At 36.1% G+C, this 25,685-nt stretch overlaps 1 protein-coding gene across 1 annotated transcript; it reads left to right on the top strand.

Annotated features, from left to right (window-relative positions):
* The first annotated feature begins 824 nt into the window (after nt 1-824).
* On the top strand, nt 825-1,289 carry LOC139889732 (uncharacterized). Its single transcript, XM_071872667.1, has one exon. The coding sequence runs from the start codon at nt 825-827 to the stop codon at nt 1,287-1,289; it is 465 nt and encodes a 154-aa protein (XP_071728768.1).
* Nucleotides 1,290-25,685: the final 24,396 nt, after the last annotated feature.

Raw genomic sequence — 25,685 nt, 5'->3', positions numbered from 1 at the left:
TTCATATACGTTAGATTAAGCGAGTTAATGGATATTCGTTGGATGTTAAATTTTTATAAAGATATTCTTATTTTGTAATGAATTATCAAAGTATTTTTAACAAATCTATGTAATATATGTAAGATATGTGAATTTAATACTAGTTATATAGTTATATCCTCATAATTTATATTATCGATAACATTTTAATAGTTTATAGTCTACATGTATAAGGATATGTAAATATATAAGCATATATTAAAACAAATATGTATACATTTATACGTATATATGTATTTCGGGTGGTAAATGGATATATCCGTGGATGGAAAATTCACATCCATATCTGATCCACTAATTTTTCACATCATCCATATCCATATCCATATCCATATCCGTTTATCATCCATTTAGATCATCCATATTCATGTAAATGGATCGGATCGGATATCCATTGCCATCCCTAAATTATTACCCATTTAGACCAAAGTAAACGGTAAATACGTTTAAAGCTTTAGTATATCTGAATTTCTTCAAAAATTTAAACCAGGTCATAATATCAAAGGTCTACCGTCTACTGAGAATGCTCACTTGCCCAATTCATAATCCTGAACGTTAGATTATATTATTATATTAGTAATTAGTAATAAGTCATCCTCAAATTGCTCTTTCTCTCCCTACTTTTCAAAAATACCCTACAAACCGTCAACAAGTCTTTTTTTTATGCAACTCTCATGGAAACTCCCTTGAACCCTCATAGAAACACAACTTAACCTTCAAACACTTCTATAAAATGCACCATAAAAACACTAAAAAAAACCAAGAATTTAATCGGAAAACGTATAATGGAAACCCGAAAAGTAACATCGTTGTTAGCAAGTTGCAAGAAACACACTAAGCACCAACAATCTCCCGGGGTTTGTTCGATTTGTTTAAGAGAACGATTATCGAAGATATCGGGCTCTTCGTTGCAAGTTGTTTCGAGTACATCTTTGTCGTCTTCGGCATCTACGATCTCTTCAGTTTCTTCGGTTTGTTCATCTAATGTTTCATCTAACATGGCATCTCCCATGCATAAAAGTAATCATGATCATCTGGAAGGAAAAGGGTATTTTTCTTTCTTAAGAAAAAGTAGATCAATGGCTTATGTTAATGAAAAAATTGTGAAGAATGATGTGAAAAAGAAAAAAGGAGATGGATTTTGGACAAAATTGATTGGCATAAAGAGAACTAATATTATTGTGCACAAGGGTTCTCCAAGACTCATGCATTCAAGAACTATGAGGGAAATGTTGACTACAAGGGTTTGACTTTATTGTATTTACGTTACATATTTTTTATTTCTATATTGTATATGCGAGATGCGAGATAGAAGAAAGCGACCCCTTTTGGGTTATATTATTCCATTGATAAATCAACAGTAGATGGAAGTGGCTGTATATATATTTGTGGAAAAATCTGCAAAAAAGTAGTGAGTCAACATTGTACAAAAAAAGAAAAGGAAATATACCATTTCATTTTTTTATGTGTGTATGGTTTGTTCACACACGCAAAATAGTATTCTCAAAAAAATCGACTCCCTTATTATGTTTTCTTATAAATGACAGCTAAAGCATTGTAATTGTAATCATACGTACTAATTTAAAAGGCCTATAGTACTCCATCTTAAAATAGCTATCTTATTTTTACTTTTCGAAGTTTTAATTTTTTAACTTTAACTTGAATATTTTTATTTATTTTATACGAATAAAATAATTCAACTCATTAATCATTAATACAAAATTCATCAAACTATATATAACAAAAACGTAAATATTTAAATATGATGTTGAAACTCACTTTTAAAAGTCAAATGTAATAGTTATTTTGAAACGGAAGTACAACGGAACTCATAACGTGATGCAAATGCAATTGGTAAAATTCAAATATAATCTTTAGGCTCTCTTATGAAACACAACGAATTTAGAAACCCTTAGTTGGTATTTGGGGATAAAATTGAATTGAAAATATGCAATAAAATTCCAAGATTTGAAATGTGTAAGCCTATGCCTGAGATTTCCGTCGCGAAGAGTCATTTTGCTACGTTGTTAATCGATATCGATATGTAAGGTCATTTTGCTATGTTGTTAATCGACGTGTAAGTCGAGATTTATGTTGCCAAGAGTCATTTGTGATTACAAAGAAGTTTAGTTTCACAAGCACACCGCAAAAAGAAAAATCAAGAAACTAACAGTAGTATTTAAGTAAAAAGTTCCTTAGGACATTCCGACCCAAGGTTGGTTAGTGTACCACCAATGTAACGTCCATAATTACCTAAAAATCTCGAACACACATTGATAACGGCAACTAACCAGAAGCTCAATCCCATGTTGCCCGGTAATAGTTACATGTTCACAGACCGTTGTACTTTAAATATATACACATCAATTTATCCTCTTGTGGTTTCAATATACATTTTAATGCTACATGAATCATCATCATGAATGACATAAAAGTAAAATGATATCCTATCAGGTGGCCTTAACTTAGAAACAAGTTTGAAGTAGTCATCAGGCATCAACTACTACTACCCCCGAAAAAATACCACATATGTAAATGCAATCTTACACATCATGTATATTAGTGTTTTCATATACCAAACGCAAAATCCCAAAAACAGTAAGAAAATTAACAATAAAAAAGTTAAAAATTACTCTCGTATCACTCTAAGCTGCAATGGATGGCTTAGAAGCAGCAGAAAGCTAGTCTGGATCTCTTCTTGGCTAATTAAGCTCTCACTACGCTTTTCTCGTTGCTCCTTCAAGCGAGTAGCAAGAAGTTTCTGATACTCAGCTGCCTGCCTCCGACTTTGCCATTGCAATTCTCGCTCGTTTCCTTTGCAAAGTCAACGGAGTAACCAATCTCTGTATTTTTGGCGCGTTACACACCTCTCTTTCCCTGTTAACAAAATACGGAGTAATACAAGTGTCTAGCAAATATTTGGGGTCTAAAAGAAGTTGTGATGTGGTCTAGCGGTTGGTGGCCTGCCTCCTTTAGGGGTCAAGAGTTCGACCCCCGTTGGCTACATGTTAAAAACACAATTTCATCCCTGCCATGAAGTATCAACCCATGGCACCTTTCCCATATAGTTTGGGGGGTAAAGGGGAGGGGGGTTTTACTTGGTTGTGCCCTTGGATCGGTTTCAAAGTTTCTTTCCGGGCAGCGATGGGGGCGGGGTTATTATCGCTGCATCGGCATAGTCGAAACGGGAGATGATCGCAACGGGTGGTTTAGTCCCCCTCGGGTGATCCCAATCGCTGTTAAAAAAAATATATATTTGGGGTCTAAAACCGATTAACCAAAAAACCAAACGGACGCTATTTGCAACCATGTTAACAATAACCACTCACTCTCTGCAAATAACCGCTCTTCAACCAACTGAATGTACAATCAACCTTTTATGCAGTGGCGATTCTAGGATCAAAATTTAATGGTGTCCTATATAATTTGAGTGGAACTTTATAAAAAAAAATTCTATTAACTTCATTAAAAACCACTAATTTTAAAAATATATGGGGTCCTAACTATAAATTTAGTGGTGTCCTATTTAATTTTATTAGTATTTTATATATAAAAATTTTTAATTAATGGGGTCCTTTGACCCCACTCACCCCTTAGTAGACTCGCCACTGCTTTTATGCTTAAAATTATGGCGTATGTTTTAAAGATAACCCTTAAGGTTATCACTAGAAAAACCTTACTTTTTTAAAAATGTTGGGATTTTTATTTAATGATACCGCAACCCGCATGCGCACCCCATATGTATGCGGGCACCCACTAGTGTGCGTATGCGTGTGCTCATGTGCGTTATGCGGTATGCGGATTCGTATCTAATGTCTTTGTTCCCGGTACAGCGATTACTTGGTTATCAAGTAAATATCTTTTCCATAATTACATCCGTGATTCGGGGGAGTTCGTTATGGAAAGGATTGCCATTATCTCGGATGGTTCTAGAATTAGGGTTTGCCTATATATACAAACCCTAACTATCATTCTAAACATCATCACATTACGTAACTACCATCTGCCACACGTCTTACGTAATTAAGCATCATTCTCCGTCTCTTCAAGGTTAACAGGTTAGTCCTTCATTAAGCTAGCACCTACAACCTTATTTGGGGCCTTCTGATCAGCGACCGCTATCGAAGGTGGACTTAATCACTTGGCCACCTCGCCGACATCGTCATGTCAGCCAGGGTTATTCACGGTAGCCGGACCGGAGAGCCTTGTTCTAAGATCCTTAAACCCCACCAACGTATTGAGCAGGCATGTTAAACCCTATGGTGAAAACATGCATGATCAAGTGGTGCTTTCATTGAGAGCCGAATTAGTTCAAGACCGTTTAATTGCTTTTTCTTTTAAAAGGTTTTGAATTATAAGGCTTATTATTCACGAAATTTATTTTTGAATTTTTTCTTTTAACAGTATCATGACTTCCGGGGACTCGTCGGAACGTACTCAAACGGATAATCAAAACACACCATCTGGCAGTCAGCATACGCAGGCTATGACTACAGGGGCGGGATACACGCCTTATCTTCCACCTGTATCCGGCGAGCCTTTTCAGAGGTATAAGCCGATATATCCAGATGGGATTACACAAGGGCAAACTCGCTAGTTACCACCACGCGGTTGGATTTTTCCGCAGTGGATCCAAGGGTCATCTTGGTAGGCACTAGCGGTGAAACAGTAGGCCCGCACGTAGTATGCTGCGGCCAGGTACCTATTTATAGTACCACGGTTTCAATCCCTCTGCAGACACAGAGTGCGCAGCAGAATTCATCGTTTACACCGCTGCAACCTTGGCAACCACCGCGTCCAATTTCGCAGTTTTTGACTCCTGCGGATTGATGTGTAGCGTGAGGGTACGAAATAGTATTATTTTTAATACAAAATACTACAAAATATGACACAAGTTTTATTAATTTACGGATGGGATATACCTAAACCTTGCTACAACACTATAGGCAGTGTACCTAATCGTAGAGTAGTGTAGTTTTTAGTAAGTCCGGTTCGTTCCACAGGGAGCTGGTGATACTTACTATATTTTTAACTATATTTATACAAAATATATTATATAAGTAGTAATATTATTATAAAAGGGGGGTTTTACCGTTTAATGACCGGTTTGTCGATTCTATATTTTAAGCGTAAAGATAAATGACGATAATTAAAGTGCGTAAAATAATGACAATAAATAAAATGACAGTAAATAAAATTGCGAGTAATAAAATGACAGTAAATAAAGATACGATGAGAAATATAATAAAAGAATTATGCTTATTTAAACTTCCGTAATCATGATGTTTGACGTGTTGATTTTAATTTATTACCATGGGTTAATTGTCCTTTGTCCTGGTTTATTTGATACGTCTATCTGGTTTTTGTCCATAATAGTCCATCGGTCATAAAAATAAAGTGCGAGTATCCTCGTCAAATTACCCTTATACCCGAAGTCAAATATTCCAACTGATTAAGGATTTAAACTGTGACGCAGTTATCACTTCTGTCAACAATTACACCAGTTATCACTGTATGTAATCCACCCCTGTTTTAATTAGTTTATGAATATTAATTTATCCACTTGATCAGAATGAATAATCAATTACCCAACCCAATTGATTAATTAAATGATTATAACAGATTCCATATGAACATCACTAAATAGGACAACCATAATCATTATTAATTATTAGGTTAATTAATTTGAAGATAGGTTCGACATACTCCAATGAGTTGTCACTCAATTAGACAATACCTCCCATCTATTAATAGTCAATAGTTCAATTTCCACAAGTGTCGGTCTTTTGCCCAAACCTTAATTATGGTCCAAAGTTCAATAACCCCTTCTTAATATTTTAGCCCAACATCACGATTACTTCGGCTCAAATAAGCATAATAATAACTTAGTTACGATACATTAATGTAAAAAGGTTGAACATAACTTACAATGATTAAAAATAGCGTAGCGTTACACGGACAGAATTTCGACTTACACACTCAAACGATCTCTATCATAAATCTTATTATTATCATAATTTAAAATTAAAATTAAGATTATTGTTATATCTTATTAAGTTAACATTATGATAGAGATATAGAATATAGATATTGATAATTGATATTGATAAATAAGAAAAAGATAGAAAAAGGTGTGTTTTTACATTACGATTACAAAGCCTTTTATAGGCGAATTTAGAAATTGAATTTTCACTTATGACCCCTGAACTATGCTCAATTAACAACTTTTTATTATTTAATATTATTCTTATTATGAATTATTTAAATATTATATTTTATTCTTGTGCATAGTTGACTCGTAATTTTTACACCGTTGCGTCGAGCGTTGAGAGTTGACTCTGGTCCCGGTTCCGGATTTTCGAACGTCCTTGCGTACAATTTTATATTTTGTACTTTGCGTTTTGTAACTTGTACTCTTGTCATTTTTAGACGTTCCTCATCAATAATTTGAACCTTTTTGATTGTATCTTGTACTTTTGAGCTTTTTGGACCTTTGTGTCTTCAATTCGTCGTTTTCGCCTTTTGTCTTCGCACTTATTTAAAATAAACGAATATTACTTGAAAATAGAACAATTGCAACTAAAATCTTGTCTTTCTTGGGGGATTTTGCTATGAAATATATGTTCCTTTTTAGCCTTATCAATATCCCCACACTTGAGCGTTGCTTGTCCTCAAGCAATACAGTCTTGAAATAATATAATACATCACACGAATCACTTCTTTATTCTTCACACTTTGTACATCAGTGATTTTGATAGAGCGGTATAAACAATGATAGTAACGATATGGTTAAAGGTGGGTGTGTCATCCACAGTTGCCTTGGGTTTAGGACAACGACACTTGCAATCAAATAGCCGATTTACTTTCGGTTTCCAAAGCAAAGTGCACATTTGAAAGGCGGTTTACAGTCCCACATGACTATAAAAATTTAGATCCTTTAAGGAAATTGGATCTTTATGAAAACATTTGATCTTTTGAAAATTCAAGCTAGATTTTACCCTAGACAAGTTTTCTGATTTGATCCATCATCGGTGTTGCAAAATATATTTGTGGATCAATATTTTGGCTAAAACTTTTAGGTTCGTGTAATCCACTGCTATCCCGGTATCGGAAAGTACACATCTAGTTTACTTGTTCCGTATATTATCTTTCGATAAACTACCGTCCGGTTGTAAAGGAAAGCGATGAACAAGAAACTGTTAAGGCAATGTCCCGTGACATGCAGATGATTATGGTCTTTTAACGTGTCGGATGCTAGAACTATCCTTGGTAGGAGCGATAGTAAAGATCATCCTATGATTTTTCGGTCTGGCACAAGGTCCTGTCTCCGACCATGCTATGCAACCACCGTTCTTACGGTTGACACCCGATTTGGTTCAGGTGACCTAATGAATTCCAGGTGAATTCCTAGGATTTTACGTTCAATGGTAATGAACGCATTGAAAATGGGTTTTCAGAAAACAAATCGGTTTGTATTTTTGATCAAAATATTTTCTCGTTCAAGCTCGAGTTTAGATATCATTGAATTCCATGAGTTTGAATTCTCAATCTTTAAGGTCAATCTCAAGGATTGAGTAATATCAGTCTTAAAAGCTGATTTTTAATCTTTAAGGAGATTATCCTTTCTGGGGATCTGATTCATTAGTCTTATCAAGCTAATTTGCACGGTGCCTCCCCATTGTACGAGATAAATCCTTCTCATGGTTAGGATAAATCTGACCACTTGGCGACCCTGTTTGATGCTGAGGTCCGTGGATTTCCTGCTGATTTTAGAGATGACTTTTCTAGATTTTTCGTCAACCTACAGCTGGTCTGGACGACAACTTCTTGACCTAAATCAAGAAGCGCGTGTCTTTTTCGGAAGACTTTACTTCCTTTTAATGATGGAATTGATTCATCGTGTAGATCCATCTTTCTTTCAAATATATTACAGTAAACTGGGTAAAACTGATTAGTATCATCCAAAACAAAAGTACCTGCAATAATCTTGTACAAAGATATGTGATAGATAATTTTTAATTGAATAACTTGGTACATTCTCCCCACACTTAGTTTCTTTCTTTGCCTTTTTATTCTCCTTTATTCCATTTTAAATGAATTCAAGCATTTTAGGTTGTTTCTCAATTTATGTCCTTTCCGAGGTAACGATAATTTCGGCATTAACACCTAGTTTTATCGTTCATAAATATGTATAAACATGATTTTGAATTCATTTAGTTAAAAAATTTTAAAATTTTCATAATATTTAGAAAATAAGCCAAGTATAAACCCGAGAGAATTTATAACCCTTCCCCACACTTGAGATCATGCAATGCCCTCATTTGCATGAAATCAGACTATAATTATTAATTCATGAGAGTGATTAGTGTAGAAAAGTGATTAAAAATACCCAGTTTGTAATTACAAAGCTCGTCGAATGATAGATGGCGCGCCTCATCGTTCATTCCTTCATTTATTATATCACATTTGTTGTTTTGCATCTTGTCGTCAAAATCAGTACCTTTTGCTGAACTTAATGTTAGTCTTTGAAAGTGCGTTGTTTACCCTGTTGTTTACATGATAAAATACGAACATATATACATATTTTTAAAGTTGGGTATATTACCCCACGTTCAAAAATTTATAAAATCAAATATATTTTTTTTTGGCATACTTTAAATCAATAAAATTAAAAATAATGATGAAAAAATTTTTCGCCCCGCCCTCGGGTAAAGTAATTTCGGCTCAACGGCCTAGTCTTCAACTCACGACGAATTTTAGAAATCATTTTTTTTCAACTTAATGAAATAAAGTAAATTTTTGTTTTTAAATTCACACAAAACTTAAAAAGAAAACATATTAATTTCATATAAAACCTAAAAAACAAAAAATATTCAGAATGGGGGGAGAAAACTGGTTCTTTAGTGTCTGCTAGCGGAAAAGACCAATCGAATTCCATTCTCGGAACTACACGAGAACAGAACAACTAACTCCAAACAGCATTTTCTTTTTAGAATATTTGAATCTCCTCACACTTAGGTAGATGTGGTGTCGAAATTGTGATTAACTTCATCGTCAATTTCTCTTGGACCATAATCAACTTGCATATCTGTGACTTTTGCTTTAAGCCAGTGACCAGCTTTTTCCGTAATATCCACAAATTCAACTAGCTTCGCCTTTTCTTTAGGCGACAGATTGGATACTAACCGGTTATATAACCTAAAGTTTCCCTTACTTTTAGCATCAATAACCCGTTTAAAAAGTTTCTTCATTGAACTGTTAATAACGGGGTTATTTAATTTCGTATCAACTATGGGGTTCTTTATTATCAAGTCATCATTAGGTGTTACTTCATTTTCCCCACACTTAGTCGTTCTATTATTGTTAAGCATTACCGTTGGAGTTGGTAAAACAACATGGTTCTTACCAATCGTTTTTGTCGGTTCAACGGTTTTGGTTTGTGGATATTTAGACTTTCGAATCATAAAGGTGATCGATTTCTCATCATTACTAAGTGTCATTCTACCCTTTCTTACATCAAATAACGCCCCGGTGGACGCTAAGAATGGTCGACCTAAAATTAGAGGAACGTTTGAGTCCTCTTCTATGTCAATGACAATGAATTCGACTAGAAAGGTTAAATTACCTACTTGAACGGGTAGGTTGTCAGCAATTCCAACTAGGTGCTTAATGGTTTGATCAAGGAGTCGAACACTCATATCCGTTGGAGTTAACTCACCTACACCTAATCTCTTATATAATGAAAGAGGCATAACACTCACACTTGAACCTAAATCTGCTAGTGCATCATACATGACACAGTCACTAAGTAGACAAGGAACAATAAATTCACCCGGATCACCTACCCTAGGTGGAGGATTTGGTGGAACTGTCTTCACCGGGTTTACTTCTACTGTTTTTGTTTCTTGCACTTTTTTATTCTTCTTCTTCTTCTTTCCAGAGGTATCACAAACTTTATTACCTATTACTTGCTCATACTCAACTCCTTTTCTTGGAAACGGGATGGGTGGTCTGTATGGTGCCACCACTGGCTTTACATACTCGGGTGGTGGTGGTGGTGTAACTTCTTCATTGTTACTTACATCTAAAACTTTCCCATCTTCTGGTATTGGTTTTTCAGAATTTGTTGATATCATGTTAACATTTTCATTCCGAGGATTTACTTCATTATTACTCGGTAGCTTTCCTTGTTCCCTTTCACTCATCAATCTAACAAGAGTACCTACTTGTTTTTCTAGATTCAAAATGGAAGCTTGTTGAGTTCTAAATGACTGCTCAAACCTCTCATTCGTTTGGGTTTGAGTTTCAATAAATTGTGTTTGAGATTCAACTAGCTTAAATACCACTTCTTCCAGATTTGACTTCTTCTCGTCGGTTTGTTGTGGTGGTTTATACAAGCCAGGTCTTTGTTGATTGAAAGTGTTGTTTTGAGTTGGTTGGTTATTCGGACCTTGTTGGTTATACGAGTTATTGTCGGGTCCTTTTGGATTGTAAAGAATGTTTTGATTTCGATTGAAGTTTGGCCTTGGCGGTTGATAATTATTCTGATAACTATTTTCCAGCCTTTGGTTCATGTAGACAACATTCTCACGTTGTTCCATCGTTTGTTCAATGTGACAGTCTTTCATTAAGTGTGGTCCACCGCATTGCTCACAACTGATTCGTATTGCGTGAATATCTTTATTCATCTTTTCCATTCGTCTTTCGAAAGCATCTATTTTTGCGGAAACGGAATCAAAGTCATGGCTAGAATCGGCTCTAGCCGCTTTAGATGAACGAAAAATATCTTTTTCTTGATGCCACTCATGAGAGTGGGAGGCTGTGTTATCAATAATTTTGTAAGCTTCAGTTGCGGTTTTCTTCATAATGGAACCACCAGCTGTTATGTCGATGTCTTTTCGTGTAGCAACGTTGACACCTTGGTAGAATATTTGTACTATTTGATAAGTGTCTAAACCGTGTTGAGGACATCCTCTCAACAACTTTCCAAATCTTGTCCACGCCTCATATAGAGTTTCATTTGGCTTTTGCGCGAACGTAACAATTTCTCTTTGAAGTCTCACGGCTTTGGATGCCGGAAAGAATTGTTTAAGAAATTTTTCAACTAAAATATCCCATGTGTCAATCGCCCCTTCAGGTAACGATTCTAACCAATCTTTGGCTTCTCCCTTTAAAGTCCAGGGAAACAACATGAGATAGATCTGCTCATCTTCCACTTCTCGGATTTTGAATAGTGTACAAATTCTTTTAAACATACGAAGGTGTTCGTTAGGATCTTCATTCGGTGCACCACTGAATTGGCATTGGTTAGTTACCATGTGTAGAATTTGTCCTTTGATTTTATAATCTGGCGCATTAACTTCTGGCTTAATAATGGCGTGACCTTGGCCCGTGCGTGTGGCTCTCATTCGATCTTCCATACTTAGAGGTTCCGTTACTTCCATAATTGAATTTGTTGAATACGAATCACTAGAGGATTCTGATTTAATGGTTTGTGGCTCAGGAGGAATAATTAGTGGTTCAGGATCTTGGAATTGTCCTTGAATATGCTCCGGGTTCTTAATTGTGAAGTCGGGTTCAAAAGATGGATTATCGGAAATTTGAGTTGGAGTTCTTGTTCGACTAGATGACGATTCTAAAGAAAAATCAACGGCGACAATATTTGCTAGATGTCTTGATCGAGTTACAGGTGGTGAACGTATGAAAGGTGGTGAACGTTTTGCTCGGTGCATTCACAGAATATTCTATTAGTTATAAAAATAAGAAAAACTTATATAAGTTGTCCAATCAATAGACTTTTCTGATTTTGCCCACATTTCGAATAGCCAAAAGATGCAGCAGAGGGGCAGGATTCGTTTGGTCTCAATATAATTGAGTACTGTTTGGCTCCAATAACCCGGTCCACGTACAAATCCAACTATTACTACGAACCAGAAAATTTTGATGTCTATCAATTTAACCACTTAAAATAAATTTTCGTAATTTTAAGAAATTTAGAGAAGAAGTAGAAAAAAATCTAAGTCCTAAAAACTAGAATGGCGAGAAATAAGAAAGAAAAAGATTGCGCGTCGAAAAAGGTCGAAAAATAAAAAGGTCGAAAAATAGGCGTCGAAAAATAAAAATAAGAAAGTAGTGCGAAATACGGCGTCGTAAAATTCTAAAGCACCTAAAACTTAATCTAAGGAATAAGCACTTAAGGGATTTTACGGCAAAGCCTAAAAATTCTAGAAGTAAAAATAACTATAGCAAAACTAAACTTAATACTAAAAGTTGCGACTATAGTCTAAAAATCTAAAGGTAATAAAACTAAAAAAAAAAACAATTTTTTTTTTATAGACAAAATCTTAAAAAATATATATATTTTTTTAATAATTTTTTTTTTTTTTTACGTTTTTGTTTTTTTTTTACGTTTTTTTTTTTTTTTTAAGTTTTTTTTTTTTGTTTTTTTTTTATTTTAGGTTTTTTTTTTAAAACGAATTTTTTTTTCTAAAAAAAAACGTTTTTTTTTTCAATTTTTTTTTTTTTTTAAAAAAATGATTTTTTTTACAAATTAGTACTTTTTTTTATAATTATTATTTTTTTTCAAAATTTTTTTTTTAATTCATTTACTATTCATGAATAGTAAATGAAAAGAAATTAATTAATTTACTATTCACATGAAAGCGACATGATAGAAATTATTAATTACAATTTACATAATATACCCCTGAAGTATTTAATAAATACGACTTTTTAAAACTTTTACGATTCAAAATATATTCTAAAATATTATTATATTATTATATTCTATTTCAATATTATTATATTATTATATTCTATTTCAATATTATTATATTATTATATTTTATTTCAATATTATTATAATTAAAAATATAGCGTTTTAGCGCTCCCCGGCAGCGGCGCCAAAAACTTAATGTGTAGCGTGAGGGTACGAAATAGTATTATTTTTAATACAAAATACTACAAAATATGACACAAGTTTTATTAATTTACGGATGGGATATACCTAAACCTTGCTACAACACTATAGGCAGTGTACCTAATCGTAGAGTAGTGTAGTTTTTAGTAAGTCCGGTTCGTTCCACAGGGAGCTGGTGATACTTACTATATTTTTAACTATATTTATACAAAATATATTATATAAGTAGTAATATTATTATAAAAGGGGGGTTTTACCGTTTAATGACCGGTTTGTCGATTCTATATTTTAAGCGTAAAGATAAATGACGATAATTAAAGTGCGTAAAATAATGACAATAAATAAAATGACAGTAAATAAAATTGCGAGTAATAAAATGACAGTAAATAAAGATACGATGAGAAATATAATAAAAGAATTATGCTTATTTAAACTTCCGTAATCATGATGTTTGACGTGTTGATTTTAATTTATTACCATGGGTTAATTGTCCTTTGTCCTGGTTTATTTGATACGTCTATCTGGTTTTTGTCCATAATAGTCCATCGGTCATAAAAATAAAGTGCGAGTATCCTCGTCAAATTACCCTTATACCCGAAGTCAAATATTCCAACTGATTAAGGATTTAAACTGTGACGCAGTTATCACTTCTGTCAACAATTACACCAGTTATCACTGTATGTAATCCACCCCTGTTTTAATTAGTTTATGAATATTAATTTATCCACTTGATCAGAATGAATAATCAATTACCCAACCCAATTGATTAATTAAATGATTATAACAGATTCCATATGAACATCACTAAATAGGACAACCATAATCATTATTAATTATTAGGTTAATTAATTTGAAGATAGGTTCGACATACTCCAATGAGTTGTCACTCAATTAGACAATACCTCCCATCTATTAATAGTCAATAGTTCAATTTCCACAAGTGTCGGTCTTTTGCCCAAACCTTAATTATGGTCCAAAGTTCAATAACCCCTTCTTAATATTTTAGCCCAACATCACGATTACTTCGGCTCAAATAAGCATAATAATAACTTAGTTACGATACATTAATGTAAAAAGGTTGAACATAACTTACAATGATTAAAAATAGCGTAGCGTTACACGGACAGAATTTCGACTTACACACTCAAACGATCTCTATCATAAATCTTATTATTATCATAATTTAAAATTAAAATTAAGATTATTGTTATATCTTATTAAGTTAACATTATGATAGAGATATAGAATATAGATATTGATAATTGATATTGATAAATAAGAAAAAGATAGAAAAAGGTGTGTTTTTACATTACGATTACAAAGCCTTTTATAGGCGAATTTAGAAATTGAATTTTCACTTATGACCCCTGAACTATGCTCAATTAACAACTTTTTATTATTTAATATTATTCTTATTATGAATTATTTAAATATTATATTTTATTCTTGTGCATAGTTGACTCGTAATTTTTACACCGTTGCGTCGAGCGTTGAGAGTTGACTCTGGTCCCGGTTCCGGATTTTCGAACGTCCTTGCGTACAATTTTATATTTTGTACTTTGCGTTTTGTAACTTGTACTCTTGTCATTTTTAGACGTTCCTCATCAATAATTTGAACCTTTTTGATTGTATCTTGTACTTTTGAGCTTTTTGGACCTTTGTGTCTTCAATTCGTCGTTTTCGCCTTTTGTCTTCGCACTTATTTAAAATAAACGAATATTACTTGAAAATAGAACAATTGCAACTAAAATCTTGTCTTTCTTGGGGGATTTTGCTATGAAATATATGTTCCTTTTTAGCCTTATCACGGATGCGCAGGCATTACTTAATAGTTGGGGGTTCGGTGTCATTCCGGATGCCAATTCTCATTGGACGCCGATAACCGCAGAACAGCAAAGCACTGCGCATACGGTTGGGCTTATAGCGGCATATCTTCAGGTCTCGCAGGCATCTGCGCCACAGGTTTCGGCACCTTTTCAGATACCCGTATACTCTGCGCCTGCAAGCCTGCCTTCTTTTCCAAATCAGCCTTGGCTGTATCCGCAGACGCCAGGGCAGCCATGGCAAAATATTCAGGGGCAGGCGAATCTCGCAGGCCAATTTATGCAGGCGGCACCTCCCGACATGGTTCACCTGTTTTCACAACCTGATTTTGTTCAGGATATGATGAGGCGTTTCTTCGCAGGGCTCAAAGGTGACCCGGTTAAACCACCTTTTGAGCTACCAACAACTTTTGATAAGTTTCCTCCGCATATAGCTACATATCCGTTTCCATCTGCGCCAAAGATACCTCATACGTTAGGTACTTACAATGGCTTAACTGATCCAGATGACTTCTTACAGCGTTTTGAAGGCGCAATGCGCACTCAAGGTTGGGTGGATCCGGTTGCGTGTCAGATATTTCCAATGACACTGCAGGGTATTGCTCGTGAATGGTTTAATAAGCTGCCGGCGGGTAGTATATCCGGGTTTATGGACCTGCGGACGAAATTGTTGCTGCAATATCAGAATCAAAGGCCACGCAAACGCACTCATATTGAATGTCATGATATTGTGCAGAAATCCAAGGAATCTTTGGGGTGAATTTCTCACAAGATATACTAATGAGTGTCTGCGCATACCAGATCTCAAACCAGAGCAACAGATTTCCGGACTCATACATGGTATAAACTCAGAACGTCATCCAACACTGGTAAAGCGTCTGCGCCATACAGTCCCAACAACTTATGCTGAGGCGCTTAATGAATGCCACGACTATATGCGGAGTGACGAAGATAATGATATCCCAACAGCTAGCTCACGCAACGAGAGGAAGGACGACGATGATCGTTCGCGCGATCAAAATCGTGGTAACAACTCTCGCGGAAGGTATCCTAGCGGCGGTCCTATCAGGAATGATAAAGGGAAATCAAGTGGCAATTATCGAAACAATAATCAGCGAGGCATCAATAACCAGAACTATGCGCTGCTTAAAAGTTTGTCTAAAACGCCAAAAGAAATTTTGGCAACCGAACCGGTATGCGCAACCTTTGCGGTTCCAACTCCGCTTACAGAATTTGGTAAGCGGGATAAAACAAAGTATTGCGAATTCCATGACGACTACGGGCATGACACTAATCGATGCAAAAACTTGATGGAACGAGTGCTCGAGGCACTACGCGCAGGTAAATTGGATCACCTAAAACCACCTAAGAAGGACAAGGGAAAATTCGCAGAGGAAGGTTCGAAGGCTAAAACTTTCGCATGGCAAAAAGTTGATAAAGCAAAAAACGCGGACTTAACCATTAATATGGTTGACGCAGAGAAAGTTAGCCAGAGGAGAAAATACAATGATCATCATGACTGGGAACTTCTCCCAATCACGTTTCCTCCTGTAATGTCAATCGACACAGTTAACGAACCCATTATCATCAAGTGTCGTATCCCTACTTGCGGAGTACAAATTAAACGCATGCATGTTGACACCGGGAGTGGCGTCGACATTATGTACGAACATTGCTATCGTTTCCTTCCTGCAGAAGTTAGGACGCAGCTACGCCAGTCTGATGTTACGTTATCTGGGTTCTCCGGAGAAAGCTCATGGCCGATAGGGCGGATAGAGCTGATGGTAGAGCTTGCGGATGACAGGAATCCGCAGATGGTCAGACATGAGTTGGTTGATTTTTATGTGGTCTGATCGACTTCGCGTTATAACGCGCTGCTAGGAAGAAACTTCATACGTCGTTTTAACATTATACCATCAGTGGTGCATGGCTTGATTAAGTTTCCTACAGTGGGAGGCGTTGCCACGATTGTGTCACATCAAACAACTGAGTTGTGTGGCTCAGTTGTGCCTATAAGCACTCCCAGCGTAGGGGAACAACTCGCAAACTGTGCGGTCATAGCGAATCGTTTACATCCGGATAAGCGAATTAAAATCGACGCAGGTTTGTCAGATGAAACCAAGGCTAAGCTACATGGAATATTATCCGCAAACGCAGATGTTTTCGCTTGGCGCAAATCAGACATGACTGGGGTTCCGCGAGATATTGCGGAACATAAATTGAATGTTAATCCATCACTTACGCCCGTTAGGCAAAAGAAGTGGCATATGGCTCTTGAACGCAGTGATTGGTTGTGCGCAGAAGTAGATAACCTAGTCAAAGAAAACATTTTGCGGGAAGTGCACTATCAGACATGGGTTGCTAATCCTGTGTTGGTGAAAAAGGCTGACGGTAACTGGCGGATGTGTGTTGATTTTAAGGATATTAATAAAGCATGTCCCAAGGACAACTATCCTCTCCCGGAGATAGATTGGAAGGTGGAATCACTGTCAGGTTTTCGGTACAAGTGTTTTCTAGATGCATACAAGGGTTATCACCAAATCTTAATGGCTGCGGAAGATGAGGACAAAACTGCTTTTCATACGCCGCAAGGTATCTACTGTTATAAGAAGATGCCCTTCGGATTAAAAAACGCACGCGCAACCTATCAGCGCGTAATTGATGCGGCATTCAAACACCAAATTGGCAGGAATCTTGAAGCGTACGTTGACGACTTGGTAATTAAGAGCAACACTGAAGAAGAAATGCTCGCGGACATCCTAGAAACGTTTGCGTCTCTACGCAGAATAAACATGAAGCTTAACCCGCTCAAGTGTAGTTTTGGGGAAGAGGAAGGCAAGTTTCTAGGTCATGTGGTGACAGCGCGGGAAATCAAGGCAAATCCCAAAAAGATTGAAGCCATTGATAGTTTGCCATCTCCGAAAACAAAGAAAGACGTGCAGAGTCTATCCGGGAAGCTTGCGGCGATCACGCGGTTTTTGTCGAAGGCCGCGGAGCGACAATTGCCATTCTTCAATACTTTGAAGAATTGCTTAAAGAAAAAAGACTTTGTATGGACTCAGGAGGCGGAATCAGCTTTTCAGGAGATGAAGAGGGTGCTCGCAGAATTACCAACACTCACCGCACCAGTAACAGGAGAAACGCTTACGCTGTACCTTGCGGCATCAAAAGAAGAAATCAGCTCAGTCCTTATCGCAGACCGCAGAAAGGTAATCTACTTTTATTTACATTATTTATTTCGCAAAAATTTAATACTGAGGTTTTCTCAGACGCAAATGCCGGTCTACTTCGTGAGCAAGACGCTGACATCAAGCGAAGTAAACTATTCACCAATAGAAAAGCTAGTATATGCGCTGGTCCATACGGGGCGGCGTTTGCGCCAATATTTTCAAGCACATCCAATTGTGGTTCTAACTGATCAACCAATCAAACAGGTTGGTACATGCAAAATTTGCGGCAATGTTCGGGGTTACCACATTGATTAACGCAATCATTTTTCTTTCAGGTGTTGTACAAGCCTGAGATTTCTGACCGAATGGCTAAATGGGCAGTCGAGTTAGGAGAGCATGAAATAAATTTTTCTTCGCGAAGCGCAGTTAAGGGTCAAATACTTGCGGATTACCTTGCAGAGTTACCTGCGGATGTCGAGGCATCAGCAGAACATCAAGATACGCCTGGACCAACTTTGTCACCATGGGAGTTATATACCGATGGTGATCGCAGCGCAGTTGGCGCGGGTGCGGGTGTAATTTTAACTGGTTCAGACGGTGAAGAGCAAACATATCGGCTTTGGCGGCGGGAAATCTTTGCTTATCTCCTCCGTTGCCAAAATTTCTTTAGGCGTTTTTGACAACGACTTCACCAAACTTTTCTCTTCTTGTGACAACCTCTTGGCAACGTACCGTTCATACGGACGGTAGCTGCTACGATGGTCAGACTTATGACTGGAGCGTCCGTAGCCCCTGCTTCCGCCGCCGCTGCTTCCTTTATACTTATTACCTGTATTGCCTTTGCCGTTACCCTTGTCTTCTTTATCGTTCCTGTCCATTGTGCTGTGATCCCCAATGGCAACGTCAGCAAACTCCTCGGAACTTACATAGTCCTTTACCATTTTTACCGCTTCGACATACATTTTCGGCAGCTTATGAAATGTCCCGTTCTTATTGATTAAAAACGTTCCATATTAATTGATTTCGTTGCGAGGTTTTGACCTCTATATGAGACGTTTTTCAAAGACTGCATTCATTTTAAAACAAACCATAACCTTTATTTCATCAATAAAGGTTTAAAAAGCTTTACGTAGATTATCAAATATGATAATCTAAAATATCCTGTTTACACACGACCATTACATAATGGTTTACAATACAAATATGTTACAACAAAATAAGTTTCTTGAATGCAGTTTTTACACAATATCATACAAGCATGGACTCCAAATCTCGTCCTTATTTAAGTATGCGACAGCGGAAGCTCTTAATAATCACCTGAGAATAAACATGCTTAAAACGTCAACAAAAATGTTGGTGAGTTATAGGTTTAACCTATATATATCAAATCATAATAATAGACCACAAGATTTCATATTTCAATACACATCCCATACATAGAGATAAAAATCATTCATATGGTGAACACCTGGTAACCGACATTAACAAGATGCATATATAAGAATATCCCCATCATTCCGGGACACCCTTCGGATATGATATAAATTTCGAAGTACTAAAGCATCCGGTACTTTGGATGGGGCTTGTTGGGCCCGATAGATCTATCTTTAGGATTCGCGTCAATTAGGGTGTCTGTTCCCTAATTCTTAGATTACCAGACTTAATAAAAAGGGGCATATTCGATTTCGATAATTCAACCATAGAATGTAGTTTCACGTACTTGTGTCTATTTTGTAAATCATTTATAAAACCTGCATGTATTCTCATCCCAAAAATATTAGATTTTAAAAGTGGGACTATAACTCACTTTCACAGATTTTTACTTCGTCGGGAAGTAAGACTTGGCCACTGGTTGATTCACGAACCTATAACAATATATACATATATATCAAAGTATGTTCAAAATATATTTACAACACTTTTAATATATTTTGATGTTTTAAGTTTATTAAGTCAGCTGTCCTCGTTAGTAACCTACAACTAGTTGTCCACAGTTAGATGTACAGAAATAAATTGATAAATATTATCTTGAATCAATCCACGACCCAGTGTATACGTATCTCAGTATTGATCACAACTCAAACTATATATATTTTGGAATCAACCTCAACCCTGTATAGCTAACTCCAACATTCACATATAGAGTGTCTATGGTTGTTCCAAAATATATATAGATGTGTCGACATGATAGGTCGAAACATTGTATACGTGTCTATGGTATCTCAAGATTACATAATATACAATACAAGTTGATTAAGTTATGGTTGGAATAGATTTGTTACCAATTTTCACGTAGCTAAAATGAGAAAAATTATCCAATCTTGTTTTACCCATAACTTCTTCATTTTAAATCCGTTTTGAGTGAATCAAATTGATATGGTTTCATATTGAACTCTATTTTATGAATCTAAACAGAAAAAGTATAGGTTTATAGTCGGAAAAATAAGTTACAAGTCGTTTTTGTAAAGGTAGTCATTTCAGTCGAAAGAACGACGTCTAGATGACCATTTTAGAAAACATACTTCCACTTTGAGTTTAACCATAATTTTTGGATATATTTTCATGTTCATAATAAAAATCGTTTTCTCAGAATAACAACTTTTAAATCAAAGTTTATCATAGTTTTTAATTAACTAACCCAAAACAGCCCGCGGTGTTACTACGACGGCGTAAATCCGGTTTTACGGTGTTTTTCGTGTCTCCAGGTTTTAAATCATTAAGTTAGCATATCATATAGATATAGAACATGTGTTTAGTTGATTTTAAAAGTCAAGTTAGAAGGATTAACTTTTGTTTGCGAACAAGTTTAGAATTAACTAAACTATGTTCTAGTGATTACAAGTTTAAACCTTCGAATAAGATAGCTTTATATGTATGAATTGAATGATGTTATGAACATCATTACTACCTTAAGTTCCTTGGATAAACCTACTGGAAAAGTGAAAAATGGATCTAGCTTCAACGGATCCTTGGATGGCTCGAAGTTCTTGAAGCAGAATCATGACACGAAAACAAGTTCAAGTAAGATCATCACTTGAAATAAGATTGTTATAGTTATAGAAATTGAACCAAAGTTTGAATATGATTATTACCTTGTATTAGAATGATAACCTACTGTAAGAAACAAAGATTTCTTGAGGTTGGATGATCACCTTACAAGATTGGAAGTGAGCTAGCAAACTTGAAAGTATTCTTGATTTTATGAAACTAGAACTTTTGGAATTTATGAAGAACACTTAGAACTTGAAGATAGAACTTGAGAGAGATCAATTAGATGAAGAAAATTGAAGAATGAAAGTGTTTGTAGGTGTTTTTGGTCGTTGGTGTATGGATTAGATATAAAGGATATGTTATTTTGTTTTCATGTAAATAAGTCATGAATGATTACTCATATTTTTGTAATTTTATGAGATATTTCATGCTAGTTGCCAAATGATGGTTCCCACATGTGTTAGGTGACTCACATGGGCTGCTAAGAGCTGATCATTGGAGTGTATATACCAATAGTACATACAACTAAAAGCTGTGTATTGTACGAGTACGAATACGGGTGCATACGAGTAGAATTGTTGATGAAACTGAACGAGGATGTAATTGTAAGCATTTTTGTTAAGTAGAAGTATTTTGATAAGTGTATTGAAGTCTTTCAAAAGTGTATAAATACATATTAAAACACTACATGTATATACATTTTAACTGAGTCGTTAAGTCATCGTTAGTCGTTACATGTAAGTGTTGTTTTGAAACCTTTAGGTTAACGATCTTGTTAAATGTTGTTAACCCAATGTTTATAATATCAAATGAGATTTTAAATTATTATATTATCATGATATTATCATGTATGAATATCTCTTAATATGATATATATACATTAAATGTCTTTACAACGATAATCGTTACATATATGTCTCGTTTAAAAATCATTAAGTTAGTAGTCTTGTTTTTACATATGTAGTTCATTGTTAATATACTTAATGATATGTTTAATTATCATAGTATCATGTTAACTATATATATATATCCATATATATGTCATCATATAGTTTTTTTTTTACAAGTTTTAACGTTCGTGAATCACCGGTCAACTTGGGTGGTCAATTGTCTATATGAAACATATTTCAATTAATCAAGTCTTAACAAGTTTGATTGCTTAACATGTTGAAAACATTTAATCATGTAAATATCAATCTCAATTAATATATATAAACATGGAAAAGTTCGGGTCACTACAGTACCTACCCGTTAAATAAATTTCGTCCCGAAATTTTAAGCTGTTGAAGGTGTTGACGAATCTTCTGGAAATAGATGCGGGTATTTCTTCTTCATCTGATCTTCACGCTCCCAGGTGAACTCGGGTCCTCTACGAGCATTCCATCGAACCTTAACAATTGGTATCTTGTTTTGCTTAAGTCTTTTAACCTCACGATCCATTATTTCGACGGGTTCTTCGATGAATTGAAGTTTTTCGTTGATTTGGATTTCATCTAACGGAATAGTGAGATCTTCTTTAGCAAAACATTTCTTCAAATTCGAGACGTGGAAAGTGTTATGTACAGCCGCGAGTTGTTGAGGTAACTCTAGTCGGTAAGCTACTGGTCCGACACGATCAATAATCTTGAATGGTCCAATATACCTTGGATTTAATTTCCCTCGTTTACCAAATCGAACAACGCCTTTCCAAGGTGCAACTTTAAGCATGACCATCTCTCCAATTTCAAATTCTATATCTTTTCTTTTAATGTCAGCGTAGCTCTTTTGTCGACTTTGGGCGGTTTTCAACCGTTGTTGAATTTGGATGATCTTCTCGGTAGTTTCTTGTATAATCTCCGGACCCGTAATCTGTCTATCCCCCACTTCACTCCAACAAATCGGAGACCTGCACTTTCTACCATAAAGTGCTTCAAACGGCGCCATCTCAATGCTTGAATGGTAGCTGTTGTTGTAGGAAAATTCTGCTAATGGTAGATGTCGATCCCAACTGTTTCCGAAATCAATAACACATGCTCGTAGCATGTCTTCAAGTGTTTGTATCGTCCTTTCGCTCTGCCCATCAGTTTGTGGATGATAGGCAGTACTCATGTCTAGACGAGTTCCTAATGCTTGCTGTAATGTCTGCCAGAATCTTGAAATAAATCTGCCATCCCTATCAGAGATAATAGAGATTGGTATTCCATGTCTGGAGACGACTTCCTTCAAATACAGTCGTGCTAACTTCTCCATCTTGTCATCTTCTCTTATTGGTAGGAAGTGTGCTGATTTAGTGAGACGATCAACTATTACCCAAATAGTATCAAAACCACTTGAAGTCCTTGGCAATTTAGTGATGAAATCCATGGTAATGTTTTCCCATTTCCATTCCGGGATTTCGGGTTGTTGAAGTAGACCTGATGGTTTCTGATGCTCAGCTTTAACCTTAGAACACGTCAAACATTCTCCTACGTATTTAGCAACATCGGCTTTCATACCCGGCCACCAAAAATGTTTCTTGAGATCCTTGTACATCTTCCCCGTTCCAGGATGTATTGAGTATCTGGTTTTATGAGCTTCTCTAAGTACCATTTCTCTCATATCTCCAAATTTTGGTACCCAAATCCTTTCAGCCCTATACCGGGTTCCGTCTTCCCGAATATTAAGATGCTTCTCCGATCCTTTGGGTATTTCATCCTTTAAATTTCCCTCTTTTAAAACTCCTTGTTGCGCCTCCTTTATTTGAGTAGTAAGGTTATTATGAATCATTATATTCATAGATTTTACTCGAATGGGTTCTCTGTCCTTCCTGCTCAAGGCATCGGCTACCACATTTGCCTTCCCCGGGTGGTAACGAATCTCAAAGTCGTAATCATTCAACAATTCAATCCACCTACGCTGCCTCATATTCAGTTGTTTCTGATTAAATATGTGTTGAAGACTTTTGTGGTCGGTATATATAATACTTTTGACCCCATATAAGTAGTGCCTCCAAGTCTTTAATGCAAAAACAACCGCGCCTAATTCCAAATCATGCGTCGTATAATTTTGCTCGTGAATCTTCAATTGTCTAGACGCATAAGCAATCACCTTCGTTCGTTGCATTAATACACAACCGAGACCTTGCTTTGATGCGTCACAATAAATCACAAAATCATCATTCCCTTCAGGCAATGACAATATAGGTGCCGTAGTTAGCTTTTTCTTCAATAACTGAAACGCTTTCTCTTGTTCATCCTTCCATTCAAATTTCTTCCCTTTATGCGTTAATGCAGTCAAGGGTTTTGCTATTCTGGAAAAGTCTTGGATGAACCTTCTGTAGTAACCAGCTAGTCCTAAAAACTGGCGTATGTGTTTCGGAGTTTTCGGGGTTTCCCACTTTTCAACAGTTTCTATCTTTGCCGGATCTACCTTAATACCTTCTTTGTTCACTATGTGACCGAGGAATTGAACTTCTTCCAACCAAAATGCACACTTTGAAAACTTAGCGTACAATTCTTCCTTCCTCAATACTTCTAACACCTTTCTCAAATGTTCACCGTGTTCTTGGTCATTCTTTGAGTAAATAAGTATGTCATCAATGAAAACAATGACAAACTTGTCAAGGTATGGTCCACACACTCGGTTCATAAGGTCCATGAACACAGCTGGTGCATTAGTTAAACCAAACGGCATGACCATAAACTCGTAATGACCGTAACGTGTTCTAAAAGCAGTCTTTGGAATATCATCTTCTTTCACCCGCATTTGATGATACCCGGAACGTAAGTCAATCTTTGAATAAACAGACGAGCCTTGTAGCTGATCAAATAAGTCGTCGATTCTCGGTAGTGGGTAGCGGTTCTTGATGGTAAGTTTGTTCAACTCTCGGTAGTCGATACACAACCTGAATGTACCATCTTTCTTCTTGACAAACAAAACAGGAGCTCCCCACGGTGATGTGCTTGGTCGAATGAAACCACGCTCTAAAAGTTCTTGTAATTGGCTTTGCAGTTCTTTCATCTCGCTGGATGCGAGTCTGTAAGGAGCACGAGCTATTGGTGCAGCTCCTGGTACAAGATCTATTTGAAATTCAACGGATCGATGTGGGGGTAATCCCGGTAATTCTTTCGGAAATACATCGGGAAATTCTTTTGTGACGGGAACATCATTGATGCTCTTTTCTTCAGTTTGTACTTTCTCGACGTGTGCTAGAACAGCATAGCAACCTTTTCTTATTAGTTTTTGTGCCTTCAAATTACTAATAAGATGTAGCTTCGTGTTGCCCTTTTCTCCGTACACCATTAAGGGTTTTCCTTTTTCTCGTATAATGCGAATTGCATTTTTGTAACAAACGATCTCTGCTTTCACTTCTTTCAACCAGTCCATACCGATTATCACATCAAAACTCCCTAACTCTACTGGTATCAAATCAATCTTAAATGTTTCGCTAACCAGTTTAATTTCTCGATTCCGACATATATTATCTGCTGAAATTAATTTACCATTTGCTAATTCGAGAAAAAATTTACTATCCAAAGGCGTCAATGGACAACTTAATTTAGCACAAAAATCTCTACTCATATAGCTTCTATCCGCACCCGAATCAAATAAAACGTAAGCAGATTTATTGTCAATAAGAAACGTACCCGTAACAAGCTCCGGGTCTTCTTGTGCCTCTGCCGCATTAATATTGAAAAATCTTCCGCGGCCTTGTCCATTCGTGTTCTCCTGGTTCGGGCAATTTCTAATAATGTGGCCTGGTTTTCCACATTTATAACAAACTAC

The sequence above is a fragment of the Rutidosis leptorrhynchoides genome, chromosome 2 (assembly GCF_046630445.1).
Source record: "Rutidosis leptorrhynchoides isolate AG116_Rl617_1_P2 chromosome 2, CSIRO_AGI_Rlap_v1, whole genome shotgun sequence".
Classification (NCBI taxonomy): domain Eukaryota; kingdom Viridiplantae; phylum Streptophyta; class Magnoliopsida; order Asterales; family Asteraceae; genus Rutidosis; species Rutidosis leptorrhynchoides.
The sequence above is the reverse complement of the archived record's forward strand: the minus strand, read 5'-3'. Positions and strand labels throughout refer to the sequence as shown.